The sequence below is a fragment of the Myxine glutinosa genome, chromosome 6 (genome assembly GCF_964187855.1).
Source record: "Myxine glutinosa chromosome 6, kmMyxGlut1.1, whole genome shotgun sequence".
NCBI classification, from domain to species: Eukaryota; Metazoa; Chordata; class Myxini; order Myxiniformes; family Myxinidae; genus Myxine; species Myxine glutinosa.
In genome coordinates, this window is record NC_136266.1 from 152,078,124 (window position 1) to 152,096,071 (window position 17,948).

General features: G+C 43.8%; 1 protein-coding gene across 1 annotated transcript; it reads right to left on the reverse strand.

Annotated features, from left to right (window-relative positions):
• Nucleotides 1-11,860: 11,860 nt before the first annotated feature.
• LOC144892748 (uncharacterized) lies at nucleotides 11,861-17,735 on the reverse strand. Its single transcript, XM_078781090.1, has 3 exons — nucleotides 17,553-17,735; nucleotides 15,442-15,634; nucleotides 11,861-15,307 (listed from the first exon to the last, which is right to left on the reverse strand). The coding sequence occupies exons 1-3, from the start codon at nucleotides 17,733-17,735 to the stop codon at nucleotides 13,248-13,250; spliced, it is 2,436 nt and encodes an 811-aa protein (XP_078637216.1). The 3' UTR covers nucleotides 11,861-13,247.
• Between the last annotated feature and the right edge of the window lie 213 nt (nucleotides 17,736-17,948).

Below are 17,948 nucleotides of genomic sequence, written 5' to 3' on the forward strand. Positions count from 1 at the left end.
GAAGACCCAAAACACCCTGAAGACACAAAAGACCCGGAAGACCGAAAAGACCCAACAGACCCCAATGACCCAAAACACCATGAAGACCCAAAACACCCTGAAGTCCTCAAAGACCCTTTAGACCCAAAAGACCCTTAAATACCATGAAGAACCAAAATACCCCAAAGACTCTTAAAGACTCAGAGTAAACAAAAGACCCTCAAGACCCAAAAGCCCCTGAAGACACCGGAAAGACCGAAAATACCCCGAAGACCCAAAACAACCCAAAGACCCAAAACACCCCAAAGACCCAAAATGCCCTGAAAGGCTCAGAGGATCCAAGAAACCCTGAAGATCCAAATGGTCCTGAAGACCCAAAACACCATGAAGACTCAAAAGACTATCCCTCTGATTCGGAAACAGCGTGTGGTGAGGTGCGCGGAGCGCGCTGAGTCAGGCTAGTTCAAACAATGGGAAAAATAACTGTGAAAATAAATGCGTTAATTTGTGGGCACTTAGCTCAGAGCTTCTCTTGAATCTCGCAGGAATCGTCCCGGTTCGTCAAAGGCCTCTACGTCCTTGCGCGGGAATCCGCAGGCCGCACTGCCCGTGGGCGGGAATTAGGCCTCGCTGCACAGTCCGCTCACTCCTGGCTCTGTGCGCGAAGCGAACGGGCTGCGCCCGCTCGGTCGCTCCAGCCGCGCTTGTCCTCACGATCTCGTTCACCAACACCAAAACCAGAAGATGCGAGGAAGTCCAGAGCCTCGACCATTCTCTATCAAAGTCTGGACTCAAGAGAAAGATGTCGGTGCATGACCGTTCGTTGTCAAAGCCAGGACTCGAGAGACGAAGAAGAGGAGTGGAAATCAAGAGTGAGGGAAAGCCTTGAGGAGAAAATTTAGGCAGAGCATTCTTTTATACCCAAGGCTCTGACGTCATCTCACGACGTCTAAGTGTCCACTCCTATCAGCGAGTCCCATCTTGGCAGTCCTTGCGCCAATCAATCCCAGACCAATCACTGCTCTTTGGGGCGTGGCCCCACGGCCCTGCCTGTGCCTGTGTGCTCACCAGGTTGGTTGGTGTTATCAGCGGTATTGCTCAATGTCCTGCTTGTTTAGGTTGGTTTTTGTGAATGGTTTTTGGTTGGTTGGTTGGAATGTGAATGGTTGGTTGGTTTTTATTTAGGGTTATTAATGCGCGATTTCTTTCTTGTGTGTGTACTGTGTGTGTGTCATAAGGAAGAGAGGAAAAATAACAGAGGCCATCACATACAGGGGATTAATTACTCATAATCCCGAACTAATTAACATAACCCCACCCCTTGTGATGCGAACGAAGACACGAGCTACACGACATACGGACTGACTTATGTACATCAAGATGGCCATACGACATTTGGAGCATACTACCTATGCAATTCTATCTGGACTAAGGTAATCACTGCTAATAGTCGATTTGATATTTCCTGAACCTAGAAATGTTCATGAACCTAGAAAGCGCATTTTTGGCTCATGTGTGCTTGTGGGAAAAAAAACTGAGCAAGAGCGGTTTGGGGCAGTCGGCATCGCGAAGAAGAGAATCGGCATGGGTGGTGGACTGGGTCCTTGTTGTGCTTCCCCGGGATGGCAGAGGGACTTGCAGGAGAATTTATTTTTACTTTCGTTTTTCCCTTGTTTGTATACGAGTCTGAATGGAGACGTCTCAAATTAGGAAATAGTTTTTACCTCAACTTTCATTTTTATTGCTTCGCATTAATTTTAATAAATTCCTTATTTGTTGCGTCTTACTTTTGTGTGTCGTGTCCGTTTACTTGTTTGTGGGTTTGAGAAATACACCCCGTGGTGGCCGTCCGATCAGATAAGTCTTCGGGCCTTTCCCACGTGCGCACAAAAGTGAATCCCACCAGGTTTTGAACTGCTGCCTCGGAGTTAACTGTTCGGCTATCTGTCCAAAGCTGGTCTTCATCAGCCACGGACTTGACAATATCATTCCACTCTTCATATGTGTACAAACCACTACTCTTAATTCAAACCCTTAGCATGTTGTAGGAAAAAAAAACCAAATAAGTTTTAATTCCATATGGCTGTTTCTTATCTCCATCTGTATTTAGCGAGTGAGTACAAATGACACCGACATGTAAATGTGGGTGTTCCAGACTTATTAAAAGTATACTTTCCAGGTGTACGTAACATCACGTTCTGATTTAAAGTTACATGACAGCGCGTTCAACGTTTTGTAAATTCATGTTGCTCCTCTGGTTTAAGGCCCATAATTCACTCCTTTCATTGGGGTATTCCCTTCGATTTAATAACACAACATCTCATATGTGGTGAAAAACGTACAGTACTGGCTGAACATTCCCATAATTATTTCCCTCGTGAAGCTGTCAGCCACCACCAGACTGTCAGTCAGTCAGATCTTACCCCAGCCATGCCCCAGGTGCACCCCAAAGACCTTGGGCACCATTTGTTAAATCACCATAAAATTTTAACTGTTATTTCCACGTATAATAACCTCATTGATGTTCTCATTATAACCTCATTGATCTTCTCATTATAACCTCATCTGGGGATAAGCCCCGTTTTCCACTAGAGATTGATCTCTCACTGTTTTCAAAAATATTGGTATCCCATCCAATTTTATTCCAGGTTTGGTCACAATTTGTTTTCCCAATTTATTTTTAGGAACCTGTTGTCTTTTTCCTATTAGCTGTTTTTGGGGACACTGGAAACATTTTTTCATTTGTAGGGTGGCACACAATATCCCATACCACTTTCTCTGTAAAATGGGTTCCCCTAATCATTCAAAAAATTTCTAGGTGTCCCAAATTTGCATATTACTTTGCTGCGGTGGTTACATTTACCCTTTTAGTCCAGGAGGCCAGAAGGTTTATTCATATACTTGTGTCTGCCATTGGCTCAACTCTATTTCAAAACATGTTTACTTTTATACTCTGGAACAATTTGTTCCTCCTTTTGATAAGCTGTATAGTCCAAATTAGTATTTACTCTTCCCATCGTTCATTCACTTTCTGAGCCCAAACCCCCATTGTGATGCTAGATAGCACCAGGCGGATTGAATTAGCCCATTATCCCTCAAATTTGACAAAAAGCACTCCAGTTCACTAGAATTGCGACACTGCATCACCGGCACCGTCATGTTATTATTTTGCAATTTCCCATTTGTCAACATCATGTCACATTAAAACTTTCCGGTCAGGTACTACGCATAGCATTGTGTTCCCCTGCAACCACCTATACTCCACCTGTAATAATGCCTCTGGCACCTCCCTTTCCAAACCAGTTAGTGTGCCTGCAAATTACTGGAGATGTCACCACCTGTTGGAGCTCACCAATATGCCAGGTTCTCCGAATTCTCCTGTAATAAGCTTCGACAATTCATGTGATTTAAAACATCTCTGAATAACTCCATTGGACATGCATGCTGTCCCAACACACATGTACATCCATGGCCCATGGAAGGGTTGTACCCACATTAATTTGGGAGTCCGCACCTCAATAGGTGTAATGTTTCACCTCAAACTCACCACTGTTCCCGTCCTTCGTCCTTACAGCTGTGCACGCTCTTTTGTACATTGCCATCACAACTCTGATCAACCATTCCTCCACTCATAACTTCCTCAATGCCCCTGTCACTACTTCACGTGGAACCCTATCGAATGCTTTCTCCAGATCAACAAACCCAAGAAACAACTTCTTCCTCTTCTACATGTACATCTGCAACAACGAACGACAACGATTTGTCCCACTTTATCCTTCAAACAACTCACCCCCATCACATCACACCTCTCTTTCGCTATCTGCTTTGCAATCCTGAATACTGCTCTCTGACCCTCTTCCGTATCCAAGCGTTCTCCGAACATTTTCCTACATGCCTCCTGCGCCTTTGCTACTTCTTTCTTTGCAGCCTTCTTGGCTGCCTTATAACTTTCATGCTCTGCCTTTTCTGCCCCCATACCCTTCGCCTTCTGCCACTCCTTGAAAGTCTTCCTCTTCTCATCAATCTTCTTTCCAACTTCGTCATCCCACCACCATGTTTCCGAGTGCCTCGGTGGTCCTTTTGTCCATCCACATACCTCACCAATGGCTCCCAACAGACTATCTTTCATTGACATCCAACCACTTTCAAGCTCAACTACATCATCCTCTACCATACTCAGCCTCTCTTTTAATGCCTCCCTCACTGTCACCTCTTTCAACCTCCACACCTTCATTCTCGGTTGGTACTTCACCCGCCGAGCTCTCCTCACACCTTTCATCCTTATGTCGCAGACAACCAAGTGGTGCTGTGAAACAGCCAACTCCCCCGGGATCACCTTTGTGTCCCGGAGGTGCCCCCTATCTCGCCTATGCGCCAGCAGGTAGTCAACGGTTGTCGTCGACCCACAAGACGTGTATGTAACAAGCTTATTATCATCTTTCTGGAACTGAGTATTACAAATCAACAAATCAGCTCCATCAGCAAACTCCAAAATCCTTTCACCTTCTCCATTTCTCACACCATATCCGTAACCCCCTTGAACTTCTTCAAAACCGTCCATACTCCTTCCCACATGTCCATTTAGGTCTCCTCCTACCACAACTTCCTCATCTTTCACGTTTTCCATCAGCTTCTCTATTGCACACCAGAACTTGTCTTTCTCTTCATCGCTCCGACCAACCTGCGGAGAATATCCTGAGATGATGTTCACCAAGAGCTTTCCAATCAGCATTTTCACCATCATCAACCTTTCACTCACTCTCGTCACACTCACCACAATGTTTACAAACTCCTCAGAAAACAGGACACCAACACCATTCACGACCTCCGGGCACCCTTGCCACACAAACTTGTATTTCTGTCCCTGCCTACCCTTCACCATTCTCACACCACTTCCCTTCCATCTCGTCTCTTGCACACAACATATGTCCACTCTTCTTCTGACCAATACTTCCACCACTTCTCCTGATCTCCCTGTCATTGTCCCTACATTCCATGTCCCAAACCTTAGAAACCGATCTCCATGTCGGGCATCAGACGTTTCGTCGTCATAAATGGAATGATTTCCACCCTTGCTTCGATCGGGTTCCCCACCTTGAGTTTTGACGAGGGGAGTGGGGTCCCCCACGGGGTACTTCGGGCTGTACCCTGCCCATATGTAGTTGTAATTGTCATGGTTCTCTTTTTGAGGCAATGTTTTTATGGCCGGGTGCCCTTCCTGACGCCAACCCTTTTCGTCGCCTCTTACGACACGCAGGGATATGGTGTACCTATTCTAAACCAGGGTACACACCGGGATACAAGTATACAACACAAGGGGATAATGAAATAAAAAATAAAATGTAGTGTGGTGCATTGGCTGATAGCCCGCCTGGCGTCCTTGACCAATCTTGGAATCACCGAGCGGCAACCGCACAAGATGGTGTGCAGTTGCGCCCGTAACAGCCACCGACCCGTGGAGCGATGGCCAACCCCTTCCTCCTCCTATTGTCACGATCCACCACTCGCTTCACCAGCACGCCCCACTCCACATGCAGCCTCATCCGTTGAGGGCACAGGGAGAGAGAGAGAGAGAGCAAAATGCGCCCGCCTTCCACACAGCCAGGAACACAGAGAACGAGAATGCGACTGCTCGCGACCAAGCACACAACAAGAGAGAGGAAAATGGCGGTCGTTTCGCCTTTTCGTTCCTGGTGCTCAAATGTTCGACAATGACGTCACACTCTCACCAATCACCAAGTGCCGTTGAATCGTCACAAGCAATCGTCCTCCAGGGCATGGCCTCATAGCCACACTTGGCGCCCATCGGGAAGATTTGGCTGGGTGATGTAGTCGTGTCTGGGTACAGTCGGCGATCGCATAGTTTTAATTAGGTGCTGATCACATGGTTGGCCGAGTGAGCTTTACAAGAACGAAGGGAAAAATCACAGAGGCGATTACACACTGGGAATTTATTAATATGTCCTTGCTAATTAGCATAGCTCCACCCCTCGCATAGAGACACATGACGCTTACACGGACATCTGGCCCTGACTTAAATACATGAAGGTTTCTTCTTCGCGACATTCGGAGCACACTGCTCGATACAATTCTACCTCGACTAAGGTATTTCATTACCTTCCCCCACACACGTAACAATGTTTTATGTGTCCGTTTATGTTTTTTGTGATTGTTAGCTGTTACACGAGCCTCAATCTTTCATACAAAAAATATATATGTGTATAAATATATCCAAAAAGAGCTGTTGGTCTGTCTGTGTGTGTCGCCATTTTTCTCAGAGATGGCTGAACGGATCTTCGTCAAACTTTCAAAGGTTCAATGACTGCTTGGGAGTGTTTAGATTAATGAACAAAGTTCGTTTTTTTGTCTTTAAAAAACACTGTTCTGTCATGCCGAAGCCTTTCTGATTAATGACGGTTTAATATACAAGTACACATTCGCATAGGTAAACATAAAGCAATTACCAGACATTTGAACACAAAAATCAAACAATTCCGGAAACGGTCAAAGTTGGTGGTAAGGCTTCTTCTTCTTCTTGAACATCATCATACTTAACTGAGAAATATGATCAACGGCGCATTCAGCAGCATATATTCAATGAAAAGGTAAAATGATTTACATTTGTGACGAATTCTGATTTGGATGCAATTGCTTCTTTGTCGCTTGAGCAGCGCCAGGTACTCCAGTTATAAACACTGATATACTTTAATCAAGGCACAAATACAAATACAACTTTGTGTGGCGAGTAACATATACTATGTGGCCACGGCCTCATGTGTGGCTGTGGGGGACCAGGAGAAGGGTGTAAATTCTCGATGTAAATGTGCCACCTGGTGATGGTGGCAGAGGGTATTACAATTTCCTTTTTCACCTGGGCAACACTGAGGTTAAAGCACTCTTTGCACAGGTAAATTTTTCCTCCTTCCTTTCTTCCCCTCCCCCAAAAATGAGGGGCTTATTAAAGCCACCTCCTCCACCCTCCAAAAGATGTAAATGTAGGATATTGTAACGTTTTGGGGGGTAGATGATGAAAGGTCTTCGTAAAGATAGGATTGTATAGGTCTAGCATGGACGGTGGACGCGTTGGAGACATCTCGATGTATTTACAGACTTGGCATTTAATATGGAATATTTTTTTGGTGGGGGTGAACTTACTTTTCAAGATGTCTTAGAACCTAAAGTTCATTGGAATTATGTTGAAATTATTCTAGATTTTGTTAATGTGACCTTTAAAAGAAACAAAAACCACATTTGACATTTCGAAGCAAATAAATTGATCCTTGAAAGTGATGTATACTGATATCGAACTCAATTCATGGACAGTACTGCGTTAAACTTCTGTACGTTTTCCAGAAGTATCTCTTTATTTTGCACATTAGCCAAAATTTTTTTGAACAAAAACAAAAGTTAAATTACGACTGGGATTACGGACAGTAAAATTAAAGTTCAGTACTTCGTGTAACCCCCACGAGCATTCAGGAGAGCACGTACACGTTGAGGCATGTCGTTCACGAGATTTGCCAAGGTTTGGACAGGAATCGCTTGCCATGCAGTGACAATAGCCTGCTGCAATTCACGCACAGAGGTCGGCTGCTGGTCCAAGTGGTCGATTTGACGCGTTAATTCTGCCCACAAGTTCTCTATCGGATTCATATCCGGGGACATGCCAGGCCACTCCATATGCTCTACACCACGGGCAGCAAGAAAGTGTTGGATCATGCGAGCACGATGAGGCCGTGCATTGTCATCTTGGAAGACAAAGTTTCCTCGAAAGGCTGCACGAGCAAATGGAAGCAATGTTTCTTCCAGAATGGCCCTGTACTTGAACTGGTTCAGGTTTCCATTCAGAACAACCAGGTCAGTTTTGCCCCCTGCATGAAAAGCAGCCCAAACGGTCACCCCACCACCTCCAGCTTGGACTCTTGGCACGATACAATGTTTCCTTGTTTTCCCTACGTTTTGCCAAAACACACCAACTACTTTGTTGTAGGCTTCATGCACTTGTCTGCGCACTCGGACGTGGCCATCTTGACGATAGACCAGAAATCTAGACTCGTCACTGAAGATCACGTGATTCCAGTGACCTGGCTGCCATTGACGGTGCTCTCTGGCCCACTGCAATCGGCACTGGCGGTGTTGTCTGGTCAGACGTGGCTTTCTCAGGGGACGCCTGGCACCACAGCCTGCTTGAACCAGTCGTTGGTTGACTAGCCTTCTGGATACAGGCACATTTGTCAGTTGCTGCCACTCAGCCCTAAGCCGATTAGCTGACTTGGTACGGCCATTGCGGACTAACCGGTGCAGCTGGCGATCATCCCTCCTTGTGGTTCTGCGGGGACGTCCTGGCCTCGGTATTAGAGTAGGGACACCCCTCTGAGCATTTCGTTTCAGGATCTTTGACACCTGACCTTGAGTGATGCCATACTGCCGAGCAAGAGCACGCTGTTTCATGCCGTAATTTCGTAAAGCCACCACTCCATGACAAACAGCATTGTCGAGTTGACGGACCATCTCCAGAGGAAGCGGCAATAACTTTTGGAGACGTGCAGCAGTTGTTTTCCACTAATACAGAACGCAACAACCCTTGTATACCCGACTGTGAAGCCAATCATCAAATGCACCTGGCCGTACATTTTGCCACGCCACCTGTGATATAATCCTGTTGTTGACTTCTTGCTGCGACAGACAATCAGTGACATGGTTCTTTCAACAAATAAATCACCAAAGTGTAAAAGAAACTCACCAGATTGATATACTGAGTTAAGAAAGTAAACCCAAGTCAAGAAAAAAATATATATTCCATATTAAATGCCAAGTCTGTAAGTAGGGAACATGCAGCTTGAGATTGTTTATGTGTCAGCACAAGGGGGTTGGGGGGCTGGGTGAAGCTGTGTTAACGAGATAGGTTAGTTTTCCCCCACTATGTCATTGCCCCCTGTGGCTTTTCCCTACGTTTTAACAATATGGCTGGCCATAAAAACCTCCGTTTAAACAACAACCACCGACAAAGGCCAAGCAAACAGGCTCCCAAACTAAACCCCGCCTCCAAAAGACCGTAACCGGCAGGCCACGCCCCTGATCTTGTGATTGGTCGGGGTGACATCAGAGCAGAGAAGCTTTGAGCAAGTGGAGGGGTCGCTTTGGTCTTTTTGCACGGACAAGAAAGCTGGGCCATTTTTGTCCGTACTGGGAATTTTCTGTGCTTGTGCTGTGGAGACTTTTGGCGCATTGAGGAGGAGGCTGTTGCGGACGTGAAAGAGCAATAAAGCGGCGGTCTTGGTGCTTCGAGCAGAGTGACACGAAAGAGGACGGCCCTCACGAATTACCTAACATTCGTGGCGCCATGGAGAGCGAACCCGCACCATGTTGTTTGCTTCCCGTGCATTGGCTTTGAGGTTCGACCGCCACCAAGCTCATAAAGGCCATTTGGGGCCAAAGCTGAGCACCGGTCGGCTAAAGGAACATTTATTTTTATTTTATCTTTCCTCTGTGTTGTTTATGTGACCAAGTGGAGACATCTCACAGTAGAAAATCTTAGTTTACCTCAACATTCATTTTCTTCTTTGATTTAATTTCATTGTGTAGCATTTTTCATTTGTTGTATTCGTTGTGCGTTCAGGAATAAACCTGTGTGCTTCCGTTCAGGTAAGCGCCTTCGCTGCCTTCTATCCCACGCACGCCATAAAAATAACTGTCATCTTCGGCAACTCGCCTCGGAATTAAGGACCGTTCGGCTATTCGTCCAAGGCTGGTGTACATCGGCTACAGACAGTACAATATCTTTCTAGTCCCCTTCCCATTCCTCTCCCCTCACTCCCTTCCTCTCCCTTCACTCCCTTCCTCTCCCCTCACTCCCTTCCTCTCCCCTCACTCCCTTCCTCTCTCCTCACTCCCTTCCTAACCCCTCCTTATCCTGCTCCCTCTCCTTCCACCCTGGCTAGTTTATTTATTGTATTTTTTTTGTGTTCAAGATCGAGGCTCGTGATGATGTTCCTGTGTCCACCGTATGCAATGTTATCAGGAAGTTTAAGGCCCACGACACTGCACAAACCTCCTTGGCTGCGGCCGCAAGTGAAAACTTGATCGAAGATTGCAGCAAAGGATTGTTCGAATGGTGGAGAAAGAACATCGATCAACTGCCAAACAGATTCAAGCTGACCTTTCGACACAAGATACGACAGTTTCAACTCACACCATCCATCACCAACTCAATGAAAGGGGCTTCTCTGGTAGGAGACCCAGGAGGATCCCACTGCTGAGAGAGAGAGACATAAGATAGCCTGACTGGAGTTTGCCAAAACACACCTGAACAAGCTAAAATCATTCTGGGAGAATGTCCTGCAGACAGATGAGACCAAATTAGAGCAGTTTTTAAGTAAAGCACATACTCTCTATGTTTACAGAAAGCCAAATGAAGCCTTCAAAGAAAAGAACACCTTCCCCACAGTCAAACGTGGAGCAGGTTCAGTGATGTTTCGGGGTTGCTGTGCTGCCTCTGGCACTGGGTGCCTTGAATGTGTGCATGGCATCATGAAATCAGGAGATTACCAAGGCATTTTGGAGCGCAATGTTCAACTCGGTGTCAGAAATATGGGTCTCCGTCGAAGGGCATGGGTCCTGCAGCAGGACAATGCCCCCAAACACTTCAAAAAGCACCCACGTATGGTTCAAGCCAAAACGCTGGACTGTTCTGAAGTGACCAGTAATGAGTCCAGATCTAAATCCCATTGAACACCTGTGGGGAGATCTAAAAACAGCAGTTGGGAGAAGGCACCCTTCAAATCTGGGAGAACTGGAACAGTTTGCACAAGAAGAGTGGGCCAAACTGCCAGTAGAGAGGTGTAGGAAGCTCATTCATGCAGGAAGCACTTGACTGCAGTTATTTTGTCCAATGGCTGTGCTCCCAAATATTAAGTCGAGGGTGTCAATAATTTTGTCTGCGCCATTTCTTTTTATTTTCTGATTTAAAAGGATGTATTAAGTTCTGTATCAAAAACAAAGGTTCTGTAATACTAACAGTGAAATAAAGAATTGTGAAGACCAAATACTTTTGTCAATTTTAACTTATTTTTCCAGAAAATTGTGAGTTATTTGAAAAACGTGCAAGGGTGCCAATATTTTTGGCCACGACTGTAAGTGATTGTGTGAGAGCGAGTCAGTCAGTGAGGGACTAAGTGAGTGAGTGAGTGCATCAGTGAGTATCGAAGGCATGAAATGTGTCAAGGGAGACGGGTCTGATTTCCTGTCTGGCGTTGAGGACATCCATTTTTGAGACAGCCGAAGGAGCATGTACAGAGTGGAGTGGCCTGTCTGAATCCATATTGATGATCTAAGATCAAGCCATTGGATAAGAGGAAGGATTTAATGTCAGAAGTGATGATGGATTCCATGACCTTGCTGATGATTGGGCGAAGGATGATTGGTCTGTAGTTGCAAGGATCTGTTTTTGGAATTTAAAAAAAAAGAAGTTTTTGGAATACTTCTTTCTGCTTGGTCTGACCAGTGGCCGCATCGACTTAAATCTCAATATTTTAGGGAGGAGTGGTGTGTTCCCCTCTTCTCTTCTTTCGAAGTCTGTGTTCAAAGGTATGCCCTTCATTAACAATGCTTTACCATTGATGTTGAGAAAAATGTGGTCGCAACCAGCTTTGTGGCTTCCACGTTGGGACCTGTGTAAGTGAGCTGCGTGGCAGGAATCGGTGATGGCATGAAGTGCAGTCAAGCAATGATGGTAAATGCTATGCAAGGCTTTCGACTGGTTTGGTGATCAAGTCTCGGTTTGATCAAGTTTACTTCTGGGGATATGGACAACTCCAAACTCGCCACTGACTGATAAAATTGATCATAATGTGCCATTACATATTCACAACAACACAGGCAGTGCATTTGTGCTTTGAGGACCTCTCTTTAATGTGAAACCATTAACAAATTCAAGTTTCATGAAAAATATAGGCAGAAGTGTTCTTTTGATCAACAATTTTACAACAAGGGTGTTCTCCCAATATCACACATGGCAATGAAACATGGACGACAGCAAAGATCGAGTAAAATTGATGTCCAAACTGCCATGGAAAGATGCCATCTGAGCATAACCAAAAAGGGACAAGAAAAACAACGAAATCAGATGGAAAACAAATTTTCTAGACACTGGTCACAATCAAAAAACTCAAATGGAACTTGGCTGGATACATGGGAAGGACAGAGACAAGAATTACAAAACTGCATTCCATCAAGGCCCTGGAAGAAGCACGGTGAGATCCACGATCAGATTGAAAGATTAAGTTGTGTTAACATACAAGTTTTTGGCATCAAGTTTTCAACAATGCTCTGTTATGAGAATGTGCAGAACCAAATTAATAAATTTTACATTTTTTTACCTGTCATCTTCTATAAATTTAGTTTGAGTTGGGTGGACGTGGATGGGCTTAGCATTCTGAGATTCTTGTTGCCTTTTGGCATCAGGTTGCAGTCATTGTTGTGGATATTCTGGTGAGAGCCAGCCATATGGCTTTCATCAAGGGGATCAGGGCTGCTGGCTGGTTGTCCTGAGTTACAGGTGGTTCTCTGAAGAGTTGTGCTCACATGGTATATGCCAAAAGGGCTGTATGCTTTCACAATAGCTTTCTCCTTACTGGTTCACTGAATATCTCGTTTACTGCTGCGGAATGCTTACAAGAGGGGCACGCACAACCTGGTGTGGGTAATGCTACGTCAATTTAACAAACCTTCATCAGCAAAACTCTTCCCACAGTCAGCCATTTTTTTATGTGAGCACTCCAGCGTGGGTTGCATGATGGAAGTTCAAGCTCTATTTAGAAATAAAATCCTCGTCACAAAAATAACTTTTGTAAGGACACTCTTGTTGGTTGTCATCTCCACATGCGGGTTTAGGAGGTGCGAGTAAGTTCTCCCAGAACTCAAAATCTCCACCTCCTTTTTCGGTAAAGGATCATTGTTCATGAACCAGTTTGTGAAACTTCATTCTCATAGTTGTATTCCAAGGGCTCGTTTTAGCATCCTCACAAAACCTCTGACAGCCTCCACCTGTAGCTTGTTTGTGGCGATATTCCCCGGAATGCTTTTTATGTGCTCAATTGGTGTTTTCTTGATCATCCGGATTTCCTGTTGCTCCGACAATCACTGGTACAATTTCAGGTTTCTTCCATTTCTAAATGCTTTTGACGTTATTTTTCAAGTCCTGGTATTTCAGATTTCATGTATGGATGTTGATGTGCCTTTTCAAATGGCTGTTATGATGGAAAGATTTATCACATAGAGCATTTGTGAGGTTGCTCTCCTGTGTGGATCATCTTCTGCTTTTTCAAATCACCTTTTCCACATAAACCTTTATCACATATCGAGCATTTGTGAGGACGCTCTCCTGTATGGATCCTCATATGTTGTTTCAAATGGCCGTTTTGTGAGAAACCTTCATCACATATCGAACATTTGTGAGGACGCTCTCCTGTATGGATCATCATATGCTTTTTCAAAACATCTTTTACAGAGAAACCTTTATCACATATCGAGCATTTGTGAGGACGCTCTCCTGTGTGAATCCTCATATGTAATTTCAAATTGCTGTTTTGAGAGAAAACTTTGTCACATATCGAGCAGGTGTGAGGACGCTCTCCTGTATGGATCCTCATATGTTGTTTCAAATGGCCGTTTTGAGAGAAACCTTCATCACATATCGAGCAGGTGTGAGGACGCTCTCCTGTGTGGATCATCATATGCTTTTTCAAATCACCTTTTCCACAGAAACCTTTGCCACAATTCGAGCATTTGTGTGGACGCTCTCCTGTATGCATCATCATATGCTTTTTCAAAACATCTTTTACAATGAAACCTTTATCACATATCGAGCATTTGTGAGGACGCTCTCCTGTATGGATCATCATATGCTTTTTCAAAACATCTTTCTGTGATAAACCTTTGTCACATATCGAGCAGGTGTGAGGACGCTCTCCTGTATGGATCCTCATATGTTTTTTCAAATCGCTGTTTTGAGAGAAACCTTTGTCACATATCGAGCATTTGTGTGGTCGCTCTCCTTTATGGATCATCATATGTAACTTCAATTTGCTGTTGTGAAAGAAACCTTTATCACATATGGAGCATTTGTGAGGTTGCTCTCCTGTATGGATCGTCATATGCTCTTTCAAAACATCTTTCCGAGAGAAACATTTGTCACATATCGGGCAGCTGTGAGGAAGCTCTCCTGTATGGATCCTCATATGCCTATTCAAATCACCTGTTCCAAAGAAACCTTTATCACATGTGGAGCATTTGTGAGGACGCTCTCCTGTATGGATCATCATATGCTTTTTCAAATCACCTTTTCCAAAGAAACCTTTGTCACATATCGAGCATTTGTGAGGACGCTCTCCTGTATGGATCATCATATGCTTTTTCAAACCATCTTTCTGAGAGAAACATTTGTCACATATTGAGCAGCTGTGAGGACGCTCTCCGGTATGAATCATAATATGTAATTTCAAACTGCTGTTTCGAAAGAAACGTTTATCACATATCGAGCATTCGTAAGGTCGCTCTCCTGTATGGATCATCATATGCTTTTTCAAACTATCTTTCTGAGAGAAACATTTGTCACATATCGAGCAGCTGTGAGGACGCTCTCCGGTATGGATCATAATATGTAATTTCAATCTGCTGTTTCGAAAGAAACCTTCATCACATATCGAGCATTTGTAAGGACGCTCTCCTGTATGGATCCTCATGTGTAATTTCAAACGACCTTTCTGAGAGAAACATTTGTCACATATCGAGCAGCTGTTAGGACGCTCTCCTGTGTGGATCCTCATATGTAATTTCAAACTGTTGTTGAGAGAGAAACTTTTATCACATATCGAGCATTTGTGAAGTCGCTCTCCTGTATGGATCCTCATATGCTTTTTCAAACCACCTTCATGAGAGAAACATTTGTCACATATCGAGCAACTGTAAGGACGCTCTCCTGAATGGATCCTCATATGTTTTTTCAAATCGTTGTTTTGAGAGAAACCTTTATCACATATCGAGCATTTGTGAGGACGTTTTCCAGTGTGGATCCTCATGTGTATTTTGATTTTACTAGTTGAAGCAAAATCCATTCTGCACACATTGCACTTATAACGTATTTGCTTTTCTTGAACATTTTTGTGTTTGTTTAATTTCATATTAATCTTGGTGTTGCGAGGCCCAGACAAGCACTTGTATTTTATGGGAAGTGAGTGTTGATCTTGTGATTGTTTCTTCAAAAAAAGCTTCTTCCTCACTGTCAAGCTGCGACTGGACCTCATTTGTCCCATATTATTTCTTGATTGTCCTACAGAAATAAAGAACACAATATTTTCTTTTTTTGTCAAAATCAAAATGCTAAATATTTGACACTTTTCTGAAAATTTTACATTTTCGCAACACAAAAGATTGTATGTTAATTTTTTTTACGTTTCCACTCACCAGATGCAAAACAGGAAGCACTTCCGTTTGTCATGTCAATATCATCTGAACCTTCCTTTGCAGAAGCACATTTTGAATCTTCTGTGACAGATGAATCGTTGTCGTGTTGTTTGCCTTCCACATTTACAGGAGAGACATCACCTGTGTATAAATCAGCGTCAGTCTTTTGCAGGGAAATGAGATTGAGAACCATCTGGAGAGTTCATAGAACATGTTACGCCACACAATGTATACTTCAATTCAAATATAACAATGAAGTTAAAGATTGTTAAATAAAAGTTCCGGATGTTAAGTCCGATTGAAGCAGTCTTCTACATCACCCTTGTACACCACCCTATTTGACATGTCCAAGTGCTGCTATACTGGAGGTTTTTTGTTTTTTTTGTATACTGAATCGAGGCTCGTGAAAGAGCTAACATTTATTTCACAAACAAATCAACCAGACAAACAAAATATATAAAAAGAGGGAGCGGAAGACAAGATGGGGGAGAGAAGGGGAAGCACACAAACATACAGAATTAGGTTATTGGAATGAACAAGAAGACGATTTATGTTAAACAGTGTTCAAGTATTTAATTCAATTGAAATAAAATAGAGATTCTAAAAAAAATTAAAAAAAAAAAATTCTGGAATTTACTGGCATTGTAGTGTAGTGTCTATTACCTCACTCTATCTAACAAGTTACATTAGTTATTTGTGCCTGTTGTTTGTGTCCTTTATGATGTCATTCTAAACATTAAGTTTCCTGTTTGGAATGATTTTAAATTTTGTTTGACTGCCAAATCAGCAGACAGAGTGAAAATATTGTTGCAGACATGGGGTTTGGGGTGCATCACATGTGAGACTTCTCGGAATCTCCCTGACCTCTGAACCTGCAGGCCGCCGTGCTGTGTATAGGTCCCCGGCCCGAAAAGAAGTTAAGCGACTAGTGACACTGATTGAGACCGCCAAACATAGCAACACAATTGATCTCGGCAGGCGATCCCTCCATGGCATGAACAGGCAGGAAGCTTCTCCTTGGGTGCCCAGGTGCATTCAAACAGCAGCGATTGCTCTGGCGTTGCAGCTTTTAAGCCGCTTCCATACTCAATATTCTATCCTCAGTCAGCCCCTCTCTGTGGAGAAGTTCGGCGGTGCATCCGTAGCCTGTCAATTAATTTAAATATTCGCACTGGCATTCAGTGGATTTCCTAAAGCAGGGGTTCCCAACCTCTTTTGTGTTATGGCCCCCTTGGCTCCCAGAGCACATCCCCAGCACCCCCCTCCATTTCGCAAGGGTCGAGCAGCAGAGCACATGCAAGCAGGCTAGGGGTGTCTGGGGGCATGCCACCCAGAAATTTTTTGATTTCTAGATGCTCTGTGGTGCATTCTGAGAGGAGTTTTTTGCTTTAATTGGCTATTTTGTTTTTTTGAGAATTGGTAAATTATGACACAGAAAATGAGGAATTCCAAGGAGCCAACATGAACATTTAGTTCCATAGTTTTTTTTCTGTTCCTCACTGGCTCCCAACTACATCGTTTTTGGAAGAAGCAAACAAAGCAACGTCGCTCGAATGATGCATGTTTGATATGAGATTTTAATATTATCAGAAGCAACACTATGGACAGCATAAAATAGAATTGTCACACAAGAAAACAGCATGAAAAGGTTCCAAGTCAAGAATATGTGAAAACTAAAAACCTCTGTTGTGTCTGTATTTAACGCAGTGTGTAATAATCTCACAAAAAGAAACTCAATTCGACAACAACTCAGGTAATTAAAACTAGGGACGTGGTGCATGAGCCGTAAAAGTGAATTAAAAACTCAGTGGGATGGCTCAAATTGCATTTTAGCTACCAATTGGGGTATCCATGGTTGAGTCACAGTCAGGGCACAGCGGAGGTCATCTTCCACGTGGAGCCGATTACGGTTTCGATTTGATATTCAACAGCGTGGAAAACCCCGCTTCACAGAGATAGGTAGATGAGAATGGCAGAAGCACCCTGATAGCTATCTGTCTGATATTAGGGTAGCGACCCATTCCCACCCAAAACTCCATCAAGCTCTTCTCTTTGAATGTGTCTTTTGCAAATGAATCGTTTCGGAGATCCAGGAATTAATCTTGCATTGCCTCCAGCATGCTCTCCATGCAAAGGTTGACGGAAAAAGGATTCCTCACAATTTTTGCCTCATTGTCGTCGAAATCAGGAAAATACTTATGAAATTCTAGCTCCAGTGACTGCAGCTGCTCAAGAATGTCATTTTTCAGAACAGGATGAAGCTCTTTTCCCATGCTGTCTTGCAATTCAGGCATTCTTTCGAACATAGCAATGTTTCCTCTGTTCACTTTCCTGCAACAGTTTTGGAGCTTGGCAACAAATCCACTGAGATGATCGTGGAAAAGAATAATATTAGTCGCTCTTCCTTGGAGCTTGAGGTTCAGCTGGTTCTGCTGAATTATTCTGTGGTTCTGTGTTCAGAATTCTTCCTTGATATCATCTCCCTTGACATAGCGAACGAATGCCAG